Source organism: Scomber japonicus, chromosome 13 (genome assembly GCF_027409825.1).
Source record: "Scomber japonicus isolate fScoJap1 chromosome 13, fScoJap1.pri, whole genome shotgun sequence".
Taxonomy (NCBI): domain Eukaryota; kingdom Metazoa; phylum Chordata; class Actinopteri; order Scombriformes; family Scombridae; genus Scomber; species Scomber japonicus.
Genome location: NC_070590.1, coordinates 9,395,922 through 9,417,140, shown reverse-complemented (window position 1 = coordinate 9,417,140; position 21,219 = coordinate 9,395,922). Strand labels below are relative to the sequence as shown.

The 21,219-nt window shown below is 38.2% G+C and overlaps 1 protein-coding gene across 2 annotated transcripts in view; it reads left to right on the top strand.

The window, feature by feature from the left end:
* LOC128371926 (E3 ubiquitin-protein ligase TTC3-like) overlaps positions 1 to 20,807 on the top strand; it is a 28,737-nt gene extending 7,930 nt beyond the window's left edge. For both annotated transcript variants that reach the window (XM_053332331.1, XM_053332332.1), the window contains 34 exons: positions 1,027 to 1,081; positions 1,688 to 1,912; positions 2,401 to 2,428; positions 2,661 to 2,694; positions 3,722 to 3,794; positions 4,175 to 4,321; positions 5,073 to 5,153; positions 5,983 to 6,092; positions 6,189 to 6,315; positions 6,513 to 6,635; positions 6,720 to 6,821; positions 7,154 to 7,246; positions 7,355 to 7,419; positions 7,574 to 7,710; positions 9,017 to 9,337; positions 9,709 to 9,984; positions 10,073 to 10,116; positions 10,219 to 10,275; positions 11,332 to 11,405; positions 11,496 to 11,651; positions 12,032 to 12,665; positions 12,769 to 12,837; positions 12,937 to 13,086; positions 13,990 to 14,129; positions 14,321 to 14,389; positions 14,475 to 14,571; positions 14,807 to 14,910; positions 15,004 to 15,088; positions 15,448 to 15,549; positions 15,965 to 16,197; positions 16,542 to 16,656; positions 16,991 to 17,122; positions 18,559 to 18,651; positions 20,527 to 20,807. In XM_053332331.1, the coding sequence (XP_053188306.1) occupies positions 1,027 to 1,081; positions 1,688 to 1,912; positions 2,401 to 2,428; positions 2,661 to 2,694; positions 3,722 to 3,794; positions 4,175 to 4,321; positions 5,073 to 5,153; positions 5,983 to 6,092; positions 6,189 to 6,315; positions 6,513 to 6,635; positions 6,720 to 6,821; positions 7,154 to 7,246; positions 7,355 to 7,419; positions 7,574 to 7,710; positions 9,017 to 9,337; positions 9,709 to 9,984; positions 10,073 to 10,116; positions 10,219 to 10,275; positions 11,332 to 11,405; positions 11,496 to 11,651; positions 12,032 to 12,665; positions 12,769 to 12,837; positions 12,937 to 13,086; positions 13,990 to 14,129; positions 14,321 to 14,389; positions 14,475 to 14,571; positions 14,807 to 14,910; positions 15,004 to 15,088; positions 15,448 to 15,549; positions 15,965 to 16,197; positions 16,542 to 16,656; positions 16,991 to 17,122; positions 18,559 to 18,651; positions 20,527 to 20,640 (4,465 nt within the window). In that variant the 3' untranslated portion in view covers positions 20,641 to 20,807. The remainder of the gene's footprint in view (positions 1 to 1,026; positions 1,082 to 1,687; positions 1,913 to 2,400; positions 2,429 to 2,660; positions 2,695 to 3,721; positions 3,795 to 4,174; positions 4,322 to 5,072; positions 5,154 to 5,982; positions 6,093 to 6,188; positions 6,316 to 6,512; positions 6,636 to 6,719; positions 6,822 to 7,153; positions 7,247 to 7,354; positions 7,420 to 7,573; positions 7,711 to 9,016; positions 9,338 to 9,708; positions 9,985 to 10,072; positions 10,117 to 10,218; positions 10,276 to 11,331; positions 11,406 to 11,495; positions 11,652 to 12,031; positions 12,666 to 12,768; positions 12,838 to 12,936; positions 13,087 to 13,989; positions 14,130 to 14,320; positions 14,390 to 14,474; positions 14,572 to 14,806; positions 14,911 to 15,003; positions 15,089 to 15,447; positions 15,550 to 15,964; positions 16,198 to 16,541; positions 16,657 to 16,990; positions 17,123 to 18,558; positions 18,652 to 20,526) is intronic.
* Positions 20,808 to 21,219: the final 412 nt, after the last annotated feature.

Below are 21,219 nucleotides of genomic sequence, written 5' to 3'. Positions count from 1 at the left end.
GGTTGTGACACATAGTAGGTTAATGACATGCGAGGGGTCAAACCAGAAGGAGACAGGAAGCTGCACCCAGATGTCACATGATTAACAACTCTGTGAAAGTCCAATGTGTGTGTGACTGGAGAAAGGCCATGACATGTTTTAGGAAAGCTCAAACTCATTGAAATAAAATTTAGAAGGAGAAGTCATTTTTTGACTGACTTTGTGCAAGTTTTGAGGAGAAAATGTGCTTTTCCTGCTGAAACTGATGTCCTCACAACCTTTAATCATCTTTGTGACAGCAAACTGTGATGATCTGTCAGGACCAACCATTTCAGCAGTAATAAATCAAACTTTGATTAAATTGAGAGAGTCATATCTGAGAGTGAAGTACAGCTTGTATTTTGAACATTAATTCTTGATTCTGAAATCTGTTGAAAGTGAGTTTATGAAGCTATGATTCACTGTTTACCCTATCACACCAAAGCACTTCCAGCGCTGGCTTGGAACCCGTTTTCCTGTTCACACAGATAAAGAACTGGTTCCGAGCCAGAATAACTGGTTCCATAGTGCCACCAGTTCCTTGCTGGACTAGGAGAAGGAATTGGTTATGTTAAGGGGCGGGGGGCCCTTATTGACCGCAACCACAGCAAACAAGACTGAAGCAATACGTAGCCTCTGCTGTGATTGGATGCCAATGAAGCCTCAAAGAGCCAGGAGCAACAGCTGTACAAACGCGTAGTCTGCCATCATTGTTGTTGTTGTTGTTGCTTCGGAGTTGGCGCAAGTCTTTATGGGAAAGCAGCGAACGTCACTGGCGTATGTGGTCCCGCAAGAACCTTGAGCAGTGGGAAAGCAAACAGGTTCTCAGCTGGTTCGCAGTTGAACTGACTGGAACTGGAACTGCTTTGGTGTGAAAGGGGTATCTGAGTCACACTGTAGTGCAAGAATGAACATTTCGCTATTGCAGGAAATGTGATTTTAATTTTTTATTCATTTTTGGTTTTTTAAGAAATGTTATAATGAAAATGTGAATATCTGATTTTACAGAAAAGCGGTTGGTGATGGAAAGCGTGCTACTCTGATCAAACCAATCTGGGCAAAGGTACTCATCTCTTTTATGATCCTTTCACAGTAGAGTAGAAACAAAGAAGGTGAGATGTACTGAAAACATGACCCATATCCAACATTTGTTACACATAAGTTAAGGAGTGGTTATACACACACATACACATAAATATTATATGTACAAATAAAATATTCAAATACTGATTTTGCCATGCGAATAGTGTGGCAACGAATGAAGATTAGAAGTATTCGGTACAGCCCTATATGAATATAATCCTTTATCCCAATAATTTTGTATGCGTCTTTATACTTTTATATTTTCAATGTTTTTTTCTTTTGAGGGGAACTATTTATAATTCCCAATGCACACAGTGTTGGTTTCAATTGTGGTTGTAGCTAAAATACCTCTGTACTGGATGTAGGGTCAATCTGGGCTCAAAATGTTGTAGTACTACTACATGCACATCTGAAATATTGTACATATATTCATTGTCCACAGATGATGAATCATAATGACTTTAGTGATTCTTTAACTTTTCTTTCAGCACCATTATCAGATTTAGATTTTTTTTTCTGCTAGTAATTGATCAGAAAAACAATAGTTATGAGTGAGATGTGACGGCATGTTAATTCTTTGTTTCAGGGTCACTACCGATACTGCGAAGCCTTGTTCTTCTTGGGAGAGGTCCAAATGGCGATCGAAGCCAATAGTGCAGCACAGACTCTGTGTAAAGAGGATAAAGAGGCGATGAAATCACTGGAACAGCAACACCTGAAACTAATTTATTATTTCGTGAAATGGAAAGATCCGCCTGAGACACGGAAACCACCGAAAAAGAATAAAGCAACAGTGGAATCAAACAGTAAGGTTAGTGACCACTTCATTTATTTTACATTTCACCAACAATTGTTCAATTGATATCAATAGTAATCAATGCTATCAATGTTTAACAGAAATTCAGGGCCCCATTGAGAAAGTAGGTAATTTAATGTGTGTGATTAGGCTAATCCAAATGAACTGAAATATTTGGATCTAGAACCACAGTTCATGATTGATTAGTTGATCTAAAGGAAATTGATTGAAAACCATATTGATAATTAATTAATTATTTAAATTATTTAAATTTAAATCTCTCTACAGCTCTGTGGATGTCAGTGCTGATTGGTCCGCCTGCCTTTTTTATTTTATTTGATAGATTGTCATGACACATGTAGCACCACATAGCTGCTAGCGTGGTGCTTTTTGTCAGTGTAAAGAGACAGCTTTCTCTCTTTTATCATTTGTCTGTTTGTGTTGACATCAGCTTAAGTTTGAAGGTCAAAGATGATAATGAACTTTAACTTTTGTGTTGACAGTTTGGAGTGAAGAAGTCGAACCAGCAAGGTAAGTTTGTTTATAACACCTACTGATGCACTTCTTTCTTCTAAATCCATGTTCAAATCTTAGTAGCAGTATCTATGGCTTAGTTGTGACTTCCAACAAACATAATTGTCTGCCTTTCAAGGCTTAATCTCTCTGTGTCAAAATGAGTTGCTGGCAGCTGTCTCCCTATTAGCATCATGTTTATTTTCATGACATTATCATAAAAACTTAATGGCAGATATTCTCTCTGCAGGGAGAAAAGACAGGACCCCACAGTCATCGAAAAGGTCAGTGGAAGTTCTGTTACCACTGTTGGGCTTCACCAGCTTCCTGTTATTGTTTAAGAAATTCATGAAAACTGTGTTGATGTTGAGGAAAGGAAAACTGGTGCAACTGATGAACACGTGCTTTGTTTTTTATTATGTGTGGCGCTACTGAGAGATGAATCCTGTTGTGAAAACAATATAATACTGTTCCCATAGTATTAAAATACTTAACTAAGCTTCACGCAAGTCTGATTATTTTGTGCTACCTATTTCCTTTTTAAGTTCAAAAGATAGATATATAATTTGAATAAACACTGTAAGAGTTTTTTCTTGCTGTAGTCATTCCTCTTGTTCTGGCCATTAAAAGATCCCTTTCAAATGTGCTTTCAGTGTAAGTGATGGGCGGTACAAAGTCCACAGTGTGTTAATGTATCATTTACTGCATAACTGCATGAAAGCTAATATGAGGCTCCAACAGTCTGGGTTAGTCATATAACAAGTTACCGACTGACATATTTACTGCCTTTTTAGCATCAACTTCCCTCTTTGTGTTTCATTGTTGAGCTGCAGGGTAACTATAGTAACAAAAAGAGGGACTTTGGCACTAAAAATAATGTAACGTTGACTTGATTTGACTAATGTGGACAGCTAAGGCTTCATGTTAGCTTCAAGTTAACTTCAAATACATTTTGCACAGGAGTAGGACTGTGGATTTTGTCCCCCATCACTTACATTATAAATGCATTATGAAGGGATCTTCTTCTTGTTTTAAAATAAATGTTTTTCTTCTTAGAAATTGTGAAACTGTCCTTAGTTTGAACAAAATAACAAACACAGAATAATAAGTCTTAATCATACAGTCAGTATCTACCTGAAGGCAAATGAGGGCAGTTGGCCAGTAGGTAGTAAATACAGAAAATTGAGATTAATTACTTAAAACATGAAGTTTTCTGCAATTGATCTTCATGTTAATCATATAGCAGAGCGACAGAATGTGTTTTGGTGACATTTTGCACCGTGACCCTGACTAGAAGTTCTTTTTTTTCAGTGAGAATGGAAAAGGAGACTCCAGCCCCACATCAAAGAAGAAAAAGGGCAGAAATTGTCTGACTGAAGACGAGGTAAAGCTGTCACTGCATTTTTAATATGTAATCTAGAATATATTTAAATTACTTTTGTGGGGAGACATTTTTAACATATTTTACACTCTATTAACAGTGTAATGAGTAGATCGGGAAACTGATTTGTATTTTAATCAATAATTAAAATAATTGTTGGTTGCAGTTCTAGATGTATCGGTCTTTAATTATTTATAAAGGCTTTTCCAGTAAGGTATAGCATTAAAACTGTGACGTATGTTAAAAGCAAATAGATCAGTCTCACATTAGCTGGATGAATGTAGCCACAGCTTGACAATATATAATTTTAACAGCATATTTTGTAGCTGTTAAGTTGCAACAGTATGACTGAACATTGTGTTGTGTACTCTCTTTACAAACAGAAAGGCACTGATAGTAAATCAGATGTGTGTAAAGAGATGAGATCTTTGGTGCAGGACGCTCATACTGCCCTGACCGACCTCCGCAGCCGCAACGCTGAGCAGGCCTTCAGCCAGGCACTGGCCTTACTGGATACCAGTGCGCCCAAGGTAATCATACCAATGCCAAAACTTACTACTGTCCCATAACTGTAAGCAGATTGAGAAAATGATCTAATGTGTATAGATCTTTTATGGATTGGATTCATTGTTGTCAAATGTGCTCCAAAATTAAAAACCAGTCAGTACATGAAAAGAAAATTCCCTTTGGCAGCAGACTGTGGTGCTCTTGATGATGATGATGATGATGAAGATGATGAAACTTTATTGATCCCCACAGGGGAAATTCACTTGTTACAGCAGCTCAAAATTAGAGGAAAAAGAGTGAGTGAATGATAATTAAAACTATACAGACATGACCTGCAGATGTAATACACATGTGGTGTGTAGTCCTGTACTAAAACATTGCACAGGAAATTGGATAATTACACAAAAGAGGGAATGGGATAAAGTCTTATTGCACAAGGGTGAAAGATAAGATGAATATGATAATAAATAAATTACAAAATTATAAATAGGTGGATAAAGGCCCAGGCAATTATGTCACTTTTGCCTCCACTGATGTTTCCTGTCAGTCACCATTATCAACTATCACATGCAGGCAAAAAATGCTTCAGAAATCTTGTGAATGTATCCTGCTTTGACTTTTATATTGTGGAATTATTGTGTTCACATTTCCACATTATTCTCTTTCAAATATCATTTGATCACATCATTTGATCACATCAAAGTTTAAAGTTTGTTACTAATAGGTTTGCAGTGAAGACACAATAATAATACATCTTCCTTTTGCTCTTCTCAGGAATTTGGACTTTCCACACTGGATGTGTTGTTGTTGCTGTACGGCCGTGCGTCCGCCTTGACAGAAATCGGCCAGCCTGAGGTAACTCAGAGATAGTCCTGTTAGAGGCGAAAGGGAAAAAGCTCATCTGTTACAGTGTTTTTAAGCTTAAAGAATTATCCTGCCCATATGTCAAAAAGTGACTTCTTCACATTGGGTCTATGTCTTTAGAGAAAATAATGTGGATAGATTGGTTAGAACCTTGCTGTAAAATGTCATACATCAAAGAAGACAAAAAACAGTGTTCCTGAAACAGCTAAAGCCTTTATGACAGAGATCATATTTACACTGTACACACAGACACCAGCTGTGAGCTTTATCTATAACCAAATCCCCATTTGTCCGGAAGCGATGGGGAAGTTAGTTACCAGTAACACTGTGTTTATAGAGCTGCTTGTACCTCAATCATCAAAGCTGTGTTTGCACTACATCTGACCTTTATACCATGAGGAGTCCCTTTTGTTTCACCAATAAATCAGTTGATTGTCGTCCAGCCGAACTAACTGTAAATTTTGGTGGTAAAATGTGTGTCCAACTAGTGAAAACTAACTTAATCCCTGCTGGCTGTCATGGTGTTTTCCCTCATAAATTAGTCACCTGATTGTGACTGATTTAACAGTTTGGACTGTTTGTCACAACTTCTCCTTTTTCAGTAAGCAATGAAAAAACAAAAGAGGGGCACCTTTTTCCTTGTAAATTTAGTTTATTGCTTCATAAGGGTGAATGCAACCTTTTACCAGTCAAGGTGATATTATATGGAGAGGATATTTTGAGCCTTTGCAACATGAAGAATTGTGCAAATGAACCAACCACGTGTTTATATCTGACAAACTGTCTCAGTCTTTACCTGTGTGGTTGTTTTGTGAAACAGGAACTTTCACAAGCGCAAAGACTTCTGGAGAAGATCAAGTCATTTGAGGAGAGGATGTTTCAGTGTCTGGTTTACTACGCCGTTGGGAAGGTGTATGTCAAAGAGAACAGGTGCCGTAGCTTTCAGTCTTGTGGTGTTTTGTGCTGTTCATTTAGATCTTGAGCTGTTTTGAACTGTACAACCAACCGTGTCTCTTCTTCGGACAGGTTTGCAGTTGCTCTGAAGCAGTTTTCAGATTCCCTGCAGATGGTCAAGAATCAAATAACACCGGGTAAACTCACGTGGCCTTTAACAACAGAGATTGTCAAAGAAACGCAGCCAGACTATTTCAGGGTATGTTGTCATTAACCATATGTTTTATATCTGACCAGCCATTTTAAATACACTTATATATATTTGAATATATTTATCCATATCAATAAAAAATTAAAGCACTTCAAACACTCAATAAAAATGAAAAATGTTATACTGCTTGGTTTCGATTTCACTTAATATTTATCCTCAGTTTGACTTGTGTCTCCTCTTTTCAGGATATTCTGGAGAGTGCTATAGAGTTGTGCAAATTTCCGCCTCTTCCTGATGCCATTTGTCGACATGAGAAATGCCATGGCCATTTGAAAGCAGAAATCTACTTCACTGACCCAGATTTTAAGGTAAATGATGGCAGTGAAACACAACCAGGAATTTTAAAGGTTTAAAATATGGACATAATTCAATCTAATGTGTCTCTTTTGCAGGGCTTCATTCAAATATGCTGCTGTCAGAGCTGCATCATTGAATACCACATCAGCTGTTGGAAGTCGCTCAAGACATCGACCTTCTTTGAAAAGAATGAAAAGGTAAATGTGCATTTACATTTAGTTGTTTTGACTGACACTTTTATCCAAACTGACAAGCAAGGTAAGACAATCAAGGGTTAAAGTGGAGTGACTCTAAGAACTGTGGTACAAACTCTCAAGTAGCTGACCAGGTACAAGTGTTATTAGAGTGCTAGATAGAAAATTGCATTAGAAATACCATCAATACCATAATCAAAATGTAGATTAAAGTTGCTTTTTTCTTTTTGCTTAGTCTTAGTAAAGCTAACTTTTCCAGAATAGCTGTATTTTTTCATTTTGGACAGAGACTGGCTGTTACAGTATTTTATTTATGCATTGTTTTTGTGTTACAGGATTTCCTGCAAGAAGCGTGTTTGACTCCAGACTGTGTTGGTAAAATCTGTAATATCAGAATCTACGGTCCAACGGGCCTGGTGAAATGTAAGGTAAGGATGTTCTGTATAGGTGATTTTTTTTTTTTTTTTTGCTTTTAGAGTTGCTGTGCTTGTGAATAACATGAACAGTGTTAACTTGAGTCTTTTTTTTGTTTTAAGTTTGAAGCTGACATCATTAAACCTCAGACCCCAAAGAAGCCAAGAGTGAATCAGAAATGTACAAGGTGAGACTGTAGTCTAATAACAGTTGATGCCGAAGATGGTCCATATAATATACTTCTAAAAATATGCCAGTATTCAGTTCAGAAAGAAAAATCTGATTCACTTTAAAGGATTGTATACTACTGGCCTTTTTTTCATTTTCCTTTTATTTTCCAGTCTGAAGAAGTTAAAATCAAAGGAAGAGCGCAGACTGAAGAGAAAGCAACATAAGCAGTCAGATCAAGATAAACTGACTAACAACGATGAGATACTGCTGCAGCCAGACGACTCAGCGACCCAGAGCCAAGAGAAAGGTACTGCTACTAAATCACAATTGTTGGTGCCTGGGGTGCATCCAGCTCCAGACCTTTGCACTCATTTCCTGTCATATCGCCATTGTTGGCTATGTAATAAAGGCATAAAACATATCATTAAAACAGCAATTAAACTTCTGGTTACCAGGGTAAACCCCGGTGTTTTAAAACCGAGTGCGGTATCTCACTATAGCCTTCTGACACAATCAATCATGGAAGCTCCAATACTGCCACATCTGTTGGGAGACAGACTGGTCATGTAGACTTGTACGGGCCAGCCCATCCCCACTGTATAATCGACTGTGGCAGCCCACATGGCATTCAGAAGCATATTACTTCCATGAACCTTATACACGCAAGCATAACAGTGTTGTCAGGTACTTCTTTTAGTTTCCAGAGAATAATGGTTACTCTGGTAACCAAAAGTTCTCTTTCAAACATTGCTTTATATCTCACTGTGGGAGATGTGACCCACATATAAACTGCATGCTCCAAAACCCTTACCACGTTGAACCAGAAGGGACGCCTGATCAGTACCAGGGTTGGGTACCATTAACATTTGAACTGATACCAGTATGGTACCTGGAATTTGGTACAAGCACCTTTGCTTGGTACGTAACTCTGTCTGTAATAACGGTAATATAATATCACTAGTAAAAAACTAAGTCCAAACTTCTCAGTTTCAACATTGTTATATATTTTGTTGTGTAATATTATATAAACAATAATACATTGTAAAAGTAATGTACGTTTTTTAGGTTATCTGTTGGGGATGTGTCGTTTGCCGAAAATGTACTTAAGAGCCTGTCGTCTGCAGCTCTTCATCATATCCCTCACTGTGGCTGTTTGTTACTAATCCACTGAGAAAAAAGCTCTAGATATTGATTTTTGCTGCTTTTCCGCCATTAAGCCGGCAGTTGGCAGATTTACATCTGTGTAAAAGGGACAGTCAGTGTAGCTGTCGGAAAAGGGTCAGGGTTCCATCAGTAGTTAGAATCAGGTAGAAACCAACACCAAATAAATGTTTCTTAATGATAAGAAATCCAAAATCCTGACACCAGATATCCATACTCAGTGACGATTTTTGTGGTTGCATTGGAGAGCAGATCAGTGAAAGTCTGGACATTAAGAAAATGAGGAGCTCGAATGATTTTCAGAAGGAAAAAAGCAAGAAATGCTATCCGACAGTGGTGGTGTTAGAGCTTCCATGAATGGTATCGCCAGAAGCACTGCTCATTGTGAGATACAGAGCAAGGTTTTAAAATAACAGTTGTGTAATATACCTAAAATGTTACTGTGTCGTCAGCCTGGTTGCTGTACAGGGATCGAGTTCTGCTGCAGATCAGCCAGAACATCGAGCTGCTGAGGGAGGAAAAAGGCCTCCCCGTGTCAACCCTGACCAGCAGTCTGAAGCCCTGGCTGGAGCTGGACTCGTTGAGGGGCAACGAGATAGCTGTGAGGATCCTGAACTGGCAGCAGGAGAAACTGGAGACTCTAGGTCAGATTGTTGAACTGCTCCTAGAGAGGAAGAACCGAGTTTGGGCTCGTGTCCTCATCCATCTACTGTCTGACTGTCTGGGAACAAATCCCAAACTGAACAACTGGGCTTGTCAGCTCAATGATGCAGGTCAGTATTGATCATGTGTGATGATCTGAACAGCTTTAATGTATTACAGTTTAAATGATTATTTGTATAGTAACTAGAGAGATGTAACATAAAATGTAGTGAGGTGTAAAAATCAGTACAGTTGTCAAAATATATCAGAAATGTATGAAATGTGTAATGGGTTCATTTTAGTGATGACTTGAAAAAAAGTGACTTAAAGGGGACATGTAATGCTTTTTGGGAATTTTCTGTTATTTATGTACTGTAGTAATGTTGGATGTCTATGTTGAACATGGTCAAAGTTTAGTAGAAATATGAAAAAATGCTCTCCAAGTAAACAGCCACAGACAGAGGGTGTGAATCCGGACCTAATGCCCGCTGTTCTCTCTTAGATCTGAATGCGGGCAAGTCCTTCATTGACCGCAATGCCGAACACCTGGAGGAGCTGGATCTGGCTCTTCTGCTTGACTTTGGCCTGTTGCAGGAGATCGTTATAGAGAAGCTCGGTATTAGACCTGAACTTTTTTCAAGCATTGGCTTGACTGTGACTGAATACCTAAAACAGGCCCCACCACATGACATGAGACTGTTTATCTGGACCCTAGAGGAGCATAGGGATGTGTATGAGTCCTGCCACACCATACTGGATGAGTATTTTGATATGATGGGTACGTATTTTGAACTTGTATAACCTTTGATTTGTCCTTTTTTTTGTCCCAACTTTGTGATTTGATTCCAGTTCTTCTGTATTTTCAGATGGAAATTGTTCAGTCCTAAGAAAGTCTGATGAAAATGAAAATGTAAGTCAGTAGAAACTGAAGCATGGTGACTATAAATGACCGATTTACAGGATAGAAGTTTGTTGTTGCATTAACTAAACTAAACACTTGTTTTCATTGCAGAATTCTCTGATGAAGGCTAAGAGTCGAGGACGAAAAAAGAAACCGAAAGAGCCAAAGGTCAGGAGTTGTGTTGGTAGTTGTTGCTGCAATTAACAATCATATTTTCGTTTTGATTAATCTGCCATTTACTTTCTTGATTAATTGTTAAGTCTATGAAATGTCAGAGAATAGTGAAAAATATTTGATGTCTGATCAACAGTCCATAATCCCAACCTTGTCCATTTACTATCACATGAAAATCAAATTAAATCTGGCTCAGAGAGGATGCTCCTTGCACAGGAGAATGGACAGATTAGAGTAGGTATATGAATTGGAATAAATCACAGACAGACTGAAACAAAATAAAAACACATAAAAACTGGCGTCTTCTCATTACAAATAATGTCTTAGTCCATTCAAATTAAAACATGTTGCACAACTCAAGTACATCACGCTTCTCCTGCTGCCTATATAACAATTAATTGTTACATTTTTGTAGAGATCAACCCAGTGCTACACAGCCAAGTGGCTTTATACCTCTCCATAGAGGCAAACATAAAAGTAGTCAAGTCCCTGAAACAAGATCACACAAACACCAGTGTCTCCTTACAAACAGGTCATGGATGATCTTAGAGTTCAAGAATTTGAGGATGTCTGTAGATGTTGTTGAGGGAGGGTCAGATCTCAACTATTTTAGGGATAGCTTGTCTCCACAGGCATGTATGCGTGAATGACATCACACAGATGTGGACAATGCATCATCGAATGACAAAGTGACATTACTATCTCATTGAGTTGAACAAAGCACTCATGACTTCAACACCAAACAAAAAGATATACATAAATGATAACCATTATTAAATTACACATTCACAACTATGAAGTGGTTGGCAAGACTGTTCTTCAACACAACTGCTAACAAAACCTTCTGTTCTTAACTAGTAGGCTGCAGTAAGTAGCTTTCCAATCATTAAAACATCTAAAAAATACATTTTTAAAAGAACACCCAGAAACCCTGCAGTTGATGTTCTGTCCATCTGCATATTTTTTTATTAACGAATCGTGTCAGCTGTAGTAAAGAGAACATAGTTGTATATAATCCCTCTGAAGTTTGTCCTCTTCTCTTCCTCTCAGGGTGTTGTTGTTTGGATGAGAGGTGTAACTCCAAGAGACGATAGGGACCAAGACTTTTTTGAAGAAGACTCTTTGTAAGTTGCATCATCCACATGGACACACACAGCTCGTCTCCTGGAGATCTGTAACTCTTCTTTAATGTTGAGCTTTCTTTCTGTCAACAGATCATTCCTTCATCCTGTTGATCCGTTCGGTGTACCCAGTCACCTTCGAGAGCAAGTGGACGATTTTGAGGAGCAGTACAACAGAAGCAGACACAGGACTCCCTTTGAAAAGATTTTGGACAATAGCACTGACCCAACAAAAGAGACTTTGTATGAGTAAGTTCAAGCTACATTTCCACGTCTACATGAATACTTCAACCTGGGCTGTTTTAGAATGTATAGTAGTCTATATGTAGGACATGCTTTCCAGTATTTTAGATATTTTTAATAGTTTACTCCTAATGTAAAGGTCAGTTTCTCCCATCAGTTTATTTCTGTGATAGTTACAGTATAGTCATCATCTGTGGTAGGGGGGAAACTGTAGTCACACTGCTCCAGCAATCATTATGTCCCTGAGAACCACATCTGTATCAATTTCACCTTTGGATTCACAAAGTATCATTATGTTCTTCCAACAAAACTCTGGTAGTCTCATACTGACTTCCCCATATCATTCATTCCAGTCATCTTCTAATTTCTCTCTCGCTCTTCTGTAGCTATTTTGCTCAGATCTTGGAAGAGCACGGCCCTCTGGTTGCTGAGGACCCCCTGCTGGTGGGTGAAGTTGAAAATTTCCCTCCTGTGGCTCAGTTGAAGATCCAAGAAGCGGGCGGCTTTGAGAACTTCCTGCTGGAGTCTCTTCGCTTCATAAGGATGGGGAGGTCTATCTGTCTGGCTAAGCACGCCGTTTCCCTGCAGCAGGCTGAACATGGATCCAGCCTGGATGACCTGGATTACCTGGATGAGCGGCGTGAACTGCATAACTTGGACGACCTGGATGACTTAGATGATCCTGATACAAAATCTTCACCTCCTGATCTCCTTGCAGCTTATGGTCCAGAGTTCATAAACCATCTGAAGAATTATTCATCTGGAGACACTGAAGTCTATCCCATCCTCCCAAATCCGTATGGATTTAACTCTCCCTTTGATCCCTACTCCCATTGGACAAACGGTGAAGGCCTTGACAGTCAACAGCATGCTGCTTACTTGTTACCTAATGGTTATGACCACCTGGATTCTCATGGTAGTGAGGTAGATGTTGGTGTTTGGGAAACAGATTCATCTTCTGGGGGAATTGCTTCAGTGACGAGTGAGGAACGCTTTTTGAAGAAAGATGAAGCAGTGCAGGTTGATACCAACATCTAATCAGATTATTAAATAAATCAGATAAAGCATGTGAATACATGAAAACTGAAATTGTGTGTTAACTGTTTGTTTTGCCTTCTCTTAGACGTGTCCAGAGACCATGAGGAGTGTAGCGGTGAATACAGAGCCTCATGAGCCTTTTGAGAAGGGTCATGTGAGTCTTTTAGTTTCATGTATTATCAATTCACTTTTGAAAAGTAATCACCAAGAGCACAACATGTTGATGATATTGTGGTCTTGTTCATTCCTCCAGGGTGACATCCACAAAAAAGAAAAGAGCAACACAGAGTTGAAGGAGAAGATCAATGAAATGACAAATGGCAGTAACAAAGTCAATCTTAGGCACAAAGAAGAGATCAACTCAATCGAGGAAGAGACACGAAAGATCAATGTCAACATTCAAGTAGGTTCATAACCAGTTATAATGAGAGATGCACCAGAATGATCAATTGACTAGACTTTTCTTTGTTGTTATTACAGCTGCAATTATTAGTCAATTGACAGAAGATTGATCACGAACTATTTTGATAATGTTCTGAGACATTTTTCAATTTAAAAAATGATAGTAGATTAAATATCTATATTAAATATCTTTGGCCTGTGAACTGTTGTTTGGGACGAAGATAAGATTTAAGGGCAACACCTTGGACTTAGAGGGACAGAGATCAACATTTTTCACGATTTTTGGACATTTTATAGATCAAAATAGAAAATTGACCATGTAATCGATAATGAAAATAATTATTAGTTACAGCCTGATAGAAAGGATTTCTGGAGCCAGAGAGGAAGAATTAAAACACACACAGGACGATCGATCAATGCTTCAATGGTGCGACGTTAGAAAGATATTTCTCTACGTATCATACCAATACATAGCCTTGTATAGACCACACTCTAGTAAACATACAAAAACCATTTGAAAGGACTTGCATACATTAAGACCTTCTATTATACCTTGTTCTAATCACCTGGTGTGAACCCCAAACTCCATATAATTTAAGTAGTTCTCCAGACACAAAAACTTGTCAGTCACACAATATTAACATTCTTCTTACATCTTCCTTGGGAGCATCTCGTCACAATGCATCTTCCTATGGGGGACCAGCATGATAAATGGATATGAACATCCCATACAGAGTACATACATGAAATCTAACTAACCTTGGACAGCCCTAAATGTTATGTTAATGTGTGTTTGATATTTTATTCAGTCTTGTCTTTTATATGGTGTTTAGTAATTCATGATTTTGTGTGCTGTAGTATATAAATAAACTTTATTATCATTATTATTATTTCTTTTGTTAAGGTGACCAATAAGGAGCTGTCACTGTTCCAGCAAAAGCTGGAGGAGGAGTTGAGGAAGGACCAGAAGGAGAAGAAAGCCAACCAGGAGGTGCTGAAGTCCCTGAAGCTGGCTATAGAAAAGTTGGTGGAGGAACAAGGGAGGTATGGGCAAACATGAATTAAACTAATTGAATATTTTCTAATATTGTGGTTGGTGTTGAATTATTCATCAGTGTTTGTAGAGATGTCACATTCTGCTAGTCTTAATCAACAATAATCTCAGTAGCTCATAGTTACGCTGACTGAAGAAACTGAGAATCATTTTTCTATATTTGTGTTTTTCCTTTATGTAGTTTCACCCGAAACATCAAAAGGAATAAACAAAGCTATGAAGGCAAGCTGAGACATTTCTTAGAGCTGAAGTAAGTAGTGAGAGTGGTGATCATTAACTAAACATTAACTAATTCTCCAGAGTTTTACTAAATGTCTGTCTTATTCTTCTTTCAGCAATCAGTTAGCAGCTGAGAAGATGAGTCTGGAGGATGAGATCAAGCGATGTAAAGCCTTGTTCATGACGACCAACAGGAGATCTCGTGCAGCTCAGGTAGGTCAAAGATCTTGAAATTGACCACAATGAAACAAAAGAGAGATTTATCAGTAAGAACCAGACCACACTAAAAACTTAATGTTCATAGTGGTTCATTCACATATACTAAATGACTAAAGACATTTTTGCTCTAGCTTTACTGTAATCAGGTTGTTTAAAGAAATCTTTTAATGTATTTGTTAATTTTTAAAGTTCAGTAAATCACATGACCCTGCTTTCTTTGCTCCTCCAGCTGTCTATCATGGAGAGCAGCCGGGATCAGGGACTGCACAGCCTCTACAGAGAGCTGGCAGACACTAAAGATGTACTGACCAAACTGGATGAATTGGTACACAGGTAAGTGAAGTGGCATCACAGCTTCTTATCAGATGGACCACAGATGAACTGGTTGGTATCAAGTTAATGTGTGATAACATTCATCTTTTCCAGATTTCCATCTCAAGAACTTGAATTGACTAGAAATGGCTGTAGAGCCAATGTCCAGGAAGTTGAAAAGAAAATCTCCACTGCTGAGGTACATGATTCTTACCACAGTATTATAAATTTTGTTAGTATATGATTTTATTAATATTTCATTAATGTATTTATCTTTAATACATTTTTTGGACTTAAGATTTAAAAAAAAATATATATGTGTGTGTATATGTGTGTGTATATATATATATATATATATATATATATATATATATATATATATATATATATATATATGTGTGTGTGTGTGTGACTTCAGGCCTCCATATTGGTGACAGCTCAAAGCAATCTTAATGGTTTGATTTCAGGACCTGCTCTAATAATTATCCATGTTGTGTTGGACGCCTGTCTTATGATGTTTGTATAAATAAATACATCTTGTCTTTATATGGCCCACAGAGGCAGTACCAGGAGCAGATGGATCAAGTAAAGAATGGCAGAAGGGTCAGTGAGCTGCTTCTAGTAAACAACACCAAACAGCCTGAACTGCTACTCAAACCGGTAAGACATCTCACTGGTGGTGGCTTTTGGCATCTATAAAACAGGTGTAAATAACCGAATATTGGCATACTCAGCACTGATTGTTTGGCAGATCAGTTTGGCATATTGCAGAAAGGAATAGTACAGGCAAAAACAGTCACAGTGAGCTGTCACGTGTTAGGCTGTGGTTTATAACATCTCAAACATATCATCAAGGTAAACAACTTTGCCTTCCTGTAGTGGAAAACATTCACATCCTGCCAGCACAGCTTGACTGCTCGAGGCCGTTAACAGCGTGGCTCAGCATTTCAATACTAAGAGCTTTTTTTTTTTTTTTTTTAAAGAAGAGGAATGATTAAATGTAGTTACCCTTGGACTTATACTATGTGAATGAGTAGAAATATATAAATAAATGTAAATTCTTTCCTTGTTGCAGCTATTGGTGGCAGCCACAGAGGTTACTCATCAGTCTTCAGCTGCAGCCTCTCACAGATCTTCCCCGCTCATCCAGCAGTCGGCTCCAGCTGCAGCTGCGGCTCCAGCTGAGGCGCCTGCCGCTCCACCTCAGAAGCAACACAAACATCCGACCAGGACACTGGAGCCTCCACTCAACACTGTGTTTGAGAAGGCCATGGAGCGTCTGTCCACCATGTTCCCTGACTATACAAGGTAACACTGGACCAATGAGACCAGCTCATACACACTAGCAACTCCATCAGCTATTAAATAAAGCAAAGTTATTGCTTTATTCTAGGTCTCATTATTTCCATTTTTTCCTGCTTTATTAAAATGTTGAAACATGACAAAAAATTTTCACTGGTGCAGGACAATAAATTGAAATAAACAAAAGGAAGAAACACAATGGTATGTTCCTCGTGTGTCCGTGTGTCCGTGTGTGTGTGTGTGTGTGTGTGTGTGTGTGTGTGTGTGTGTGTGTGTGTGTGTGTGTGTGTGTGTGTGTGTGTGTGTGTGTGTGTGTGTGTGTGTGTGTGTGTGTGTGTGTGTGTGTGTAGGTTGGACTTAATGAGGTTTGTTCAGGAGCTCCGTTCATCCAGCGGTGGAAGTCTTAACAGCATGACGTTGCAGGATGTGGTCGGTGGAGTGACTCAGCTGATCCTGGACCATCAGGTAGGGAGTTTGTGGCCAAGATTTGATATAACACTGACCAAAACTTGATATGCATAATGAAATTTTAAGAAGACAGCCGATCTGAAATAAGTTTAACATTAGAGAGAGATCACAAACACTGGCAGAAGTTGAAAAAATAACTTCGAATTGAAAACTAACAGCCTTGTAACAACCTTATCTTGAACATTAAACAAGACTCTTTATGAAGAATATTTGATGTTGTGAACACATAAATGTCTATTCCTCGGTTATTATATGATCTCTACTTTTTCAGATGTAATTTTGTCATTTGTCATCTAGAAACAATCCTATTGGTTGTTTTTTTTCCTCTCAGGAGAAGCTAATTTCTGCCAGATCCAACGCCATGGGGCGTGGGAGTCCAGCTCATAGAGCTACGCCCCCTTTGGTAAACCAGCCCCCGGTCTGGCAGCAACTTGGACACCACAACGTCACACACTTTGACGCAGTAAGTCCTAAAGATCTATTAGTACAAACTGCATCAACCCCCAGTCTGAAGCTTTGTTGATTTTAAAGGGAAAAATTGTCAAGTTTAGAACAAAATTTCTTCTTTTTGTTCTTCAGTTGATAGATCTTATAATTGAATAAGTTTCACCAATGACACATCAATAATTATTTAAATAAATTCCCATTAGATAGGGGAGACCAGGTACGGTTGTAATGCTTTTAGCAATTTTCCCAATAAATCAGAAACTGTTTACACTGGAACAGCCAGTTTGCTATATTAAAAACTTAAATGTGTCAACTACAGAAACAATGTATGAAAGTGCTTTTAAGAAATATATTCAGGTTGCAAAATGCATCTAAAGACAGTGACTCCCAGTGTACAGGGACAGTTGTAAGCAAACAAGTGTTTACACTGCCTATTATCTTGCAACTTATTATCATCTCTTAACAAGTTTTTAATAATTAAAACAAGCATATAATCTAGTTTATATGGTCATTTGGGTTTTAAAGTTATAAATTAAACTAAAAGAAATATTTGACATTTCAAACATGGCTTGTGAAGGCATTCACGCTACCGGCTGCAAGGCGACAGGCTACAATTCATTGTCAAAGGAAGCCAGCAACATGGAGCTATGCTTCTGACGCCTGACACTTGTCACTGCGTGTGTACAAATAAACCAGCCTAAGCCTCACATTTCACTTTTCCCATTTGGCTAGCTGTGGTGATGTTATTTAGTTAGCTGATGTTATGCTAGCTAAGGTTAGCTTTTGTGCATCAAAAAGTGAGAACACTGCATGACACACTGTGTCACCAGTCATGTTTCTCCCTCATGCTATAGAGCTTGACGGCTGACTAGACACGTTAACCATTTCTATTTTTAGCTTACAAAACAGTGAATTCAGTAATAACTGTTTGAATTCTTAGATATTTGATCTCATGGCAGTATCCAAAAAATACATCTGATAGAAAAAACAAAAATTTTACCTCTAAAACACACTTTTGCAGATAAATTCTCCTGATTGCTGCAGATTTGGCTCCTTTTTTGAGGGCAAGAAGACAATCTAACTGAGCATGTGCACATTGAGTGTCATCACTCTAGCTTTTTTCTGATTGGAGCAATTTGAAGTGTTACACCGTCCTGTGTTACAACTGTACAAATGAATAAATAAAATGGGCAACAATAGCAAGATGCATAAAAATACATACAATGTTTTTGTTATATAATTGGATTGTTAACATAAAGGTGTATATATAGTGGGGTTTTTTTTTAAACAGGCCTGTTGCCAGGTCTGCTGCTGTGGTCTTTGAACCTCAGCATCTGGAATCCACCAGCTAACAGTTGAATATATGTGTATAATATATACAGTATATACTCAGTGTGTATATCCAGTGATCTCTGCAGTAGAAGTACCTTACAGTGTTTGTGTTGATTGCAGCTGAACATGGAGGATCCCTGCATCATTTGTCATGATGACATGAGTCCAGATGACATGTGTGTGCTGGAGTGCAGACACAGCTTCCACAAGGAGGTGAGGATGAAAGCTGTACTTGGGTTTGTACTGAACCATCGGGGGAGGATTTTATTATTTTATTAGTCCTACCTCCTGTTGTTTGTAAAGTCTGAACAATTTTAGATGTTTAGTTTTCTCAGCTGTTTGTGTTGTAAGTCAATTTTATAAGTTGAACAATGGACAAGGAATGAGTTTAGTGCAGCGTGAGCAGCAGCAGTGATTGCTGGAGCTGATTAGGTACAGTGTTTGAACGTAGGTCACTTGTGTTTTGGAAGACCTCAAAGCACAGTTAGTGTAGTCAAAGGATTAGGGGGTAGACTTTAGGGCATCTTTGTGGCCCACTTTCACAGAGGCTGCCACCATGTTTCTACAGGAGCCCAGAACAGGCAAAATAAACGCTGGCTGTAGAGAGCCAGTGTTTGAAAGAGAGCAATCTGTAACCTCATTGCTAGATGCCACTAAATTATACATACTGGTCTTTAAATTAAGAAAATAGATTTAAAGCTTATAAATAAGCTTCTGTCTCTATTACCCAGAATGTGTAGACGGCTGCATTGATTAAAATAGGTGCGTTTCTATTCCGTCAGACTGAAACACACATCTGAAACGCTCAGCACATGGTGTGAAAAATATCGTGAATGCGTTGTTTTTGTTCCAATTACCATTAGAGGTGTGCATCTTCACTGCCCCCACGATTCTATTACGATTCACCAGTCTACGATTCAATTCGATTATACGATGCATCTTGATAGGGCTGGGCCGATATGCTCTTGTGCCGATTCGATTCTCTAACGATTTTTGGGTCCCGATTCGATTTAAATTGCAAATCTGATTAAACAAGTATTGCGATTCGATTTTACCAAGTATTGCGATTTTATATTTCAATTATTGTGATTTTCTTTCCTTAAACAAGGACAGTTTGAACTAAACACTTGATAATACATCATAAATTTGTGAGATTTATTTTTAAAACTGTGCACCTGCCCTCACAAAAAACATTCTCATCCGCCAACATCTTACAATAAACTAAACTGCTACATTTAGCTGGTCTTTAGAAAAAAAAAAAAAAAAAAAAAAATTAAATAGATAATGGCAAGTTTTACAAATAGCATGAGTCTTGTCCAGTTGTCGTCGCATCCCAGGAATTTCATAAATCCGAAATGTTCCCAGATGTCCGCTTTTAAGTTGGTGTGTGTTTTTTATCATGCTACCGCTACTACTTTCCTCCGCCACACGCTCGTGCGCGCGTCCGACCATCACCACACCCACAATGCAAATTGGACTTTAGAACTTTATTGTCAAGCAGAAATGGGAAACGCAACAACAATCACCCATGTTTTTGAGTTTAAAAATCGATTATGTGACGTTACTGCATCGATTCAGAATCGTCCCATTAAGCATCTTGATGCATCTTTGAATCGATTATTTTCTGCACCTCTAATTACCATCACTAGTTGTTAATCAGTGAATGAGCCTGTAATCTTCAGCAGGAGTTTGTGTTAGGTCACCTGCGTTCTGACACGTGTGTAAGTGTGCACACAGTACAAACAAAATGAGGATCCACTCATAAAAACATGGCTCCAAAGTACTACTACTGGTCCAAAAGTCCACAGAGTCATTCGGGTGGAGTTCATACAAGCTTGTGAAAACAGAAGCAAGCAGGAAGCTCACTGCCTAAACCTAACTTTGTGAATCATCCTCAAAATAAACAGTGAATGAATATAACAATCATGAATGTTTTTTTAATTAAATAATTCCACTTTTCTCTCAAGACAAGTTGCAGTAAACGTATCAAGTCCTAGATTTGATGTTTGGGCTGTGGCAGCAGTTGTTAGTTTCTGTTGAGCTGCTGCAGAGTTTTAATGTTCAGCTTTTTGTCGTGTTTGTTTTCAGTGTATAAAGTCGTGGCTGAAGGAGCAGAGCACCTGTCCCACCTGCAGAGATCACACCTTGCTGCCTGATGATGAATTCCCCATGCTGCCCAGCAGGAGACGCCAAGCACCATAATGTCTTAATAATGCTTCCCCCCCTCGTCCCTCATCATACATTTCTGATTTTATCTTTTAACAATTGCTTTTTAAATTGTATTTATGTTAACTTTAATGATTGTGTGTATCAGTTTCAGATATGTGGAGGCACCATTCCATTTACTAATAAAAATGTCTTGTGTTTGAGCTCATCTCATTTGGGTGATCATTTGTCACGACCTCAGTAACAGATAAGCTGTTTTTGTTGAAAATACAGCCTTTCAATACTGCATTGTTAGATCTTTAGTATACATTATAACTTCAAATCAAGTCGATATATGATTAAAAAACTATTTTGGGGGGTGTCATGCTGGGAAAAACACTTGTCTATTAAAGATTGTACCAGTAGCTATTCATTTATAAACACATGTGTATACTAATAAACACACATATTACACCTGAAACAGTGTGTCGGATTAATGGTCCAGTAATGATTTGTATAACTGAGCTGGACCAGTGTATTAACTCAGACCGGGTTCAGGTTAGGCTGAGTTTCAATTAAACATTTTAAAAGAACACAGTAACTTTACATATTTGATAAAGTTAGTAGCTGTATGTT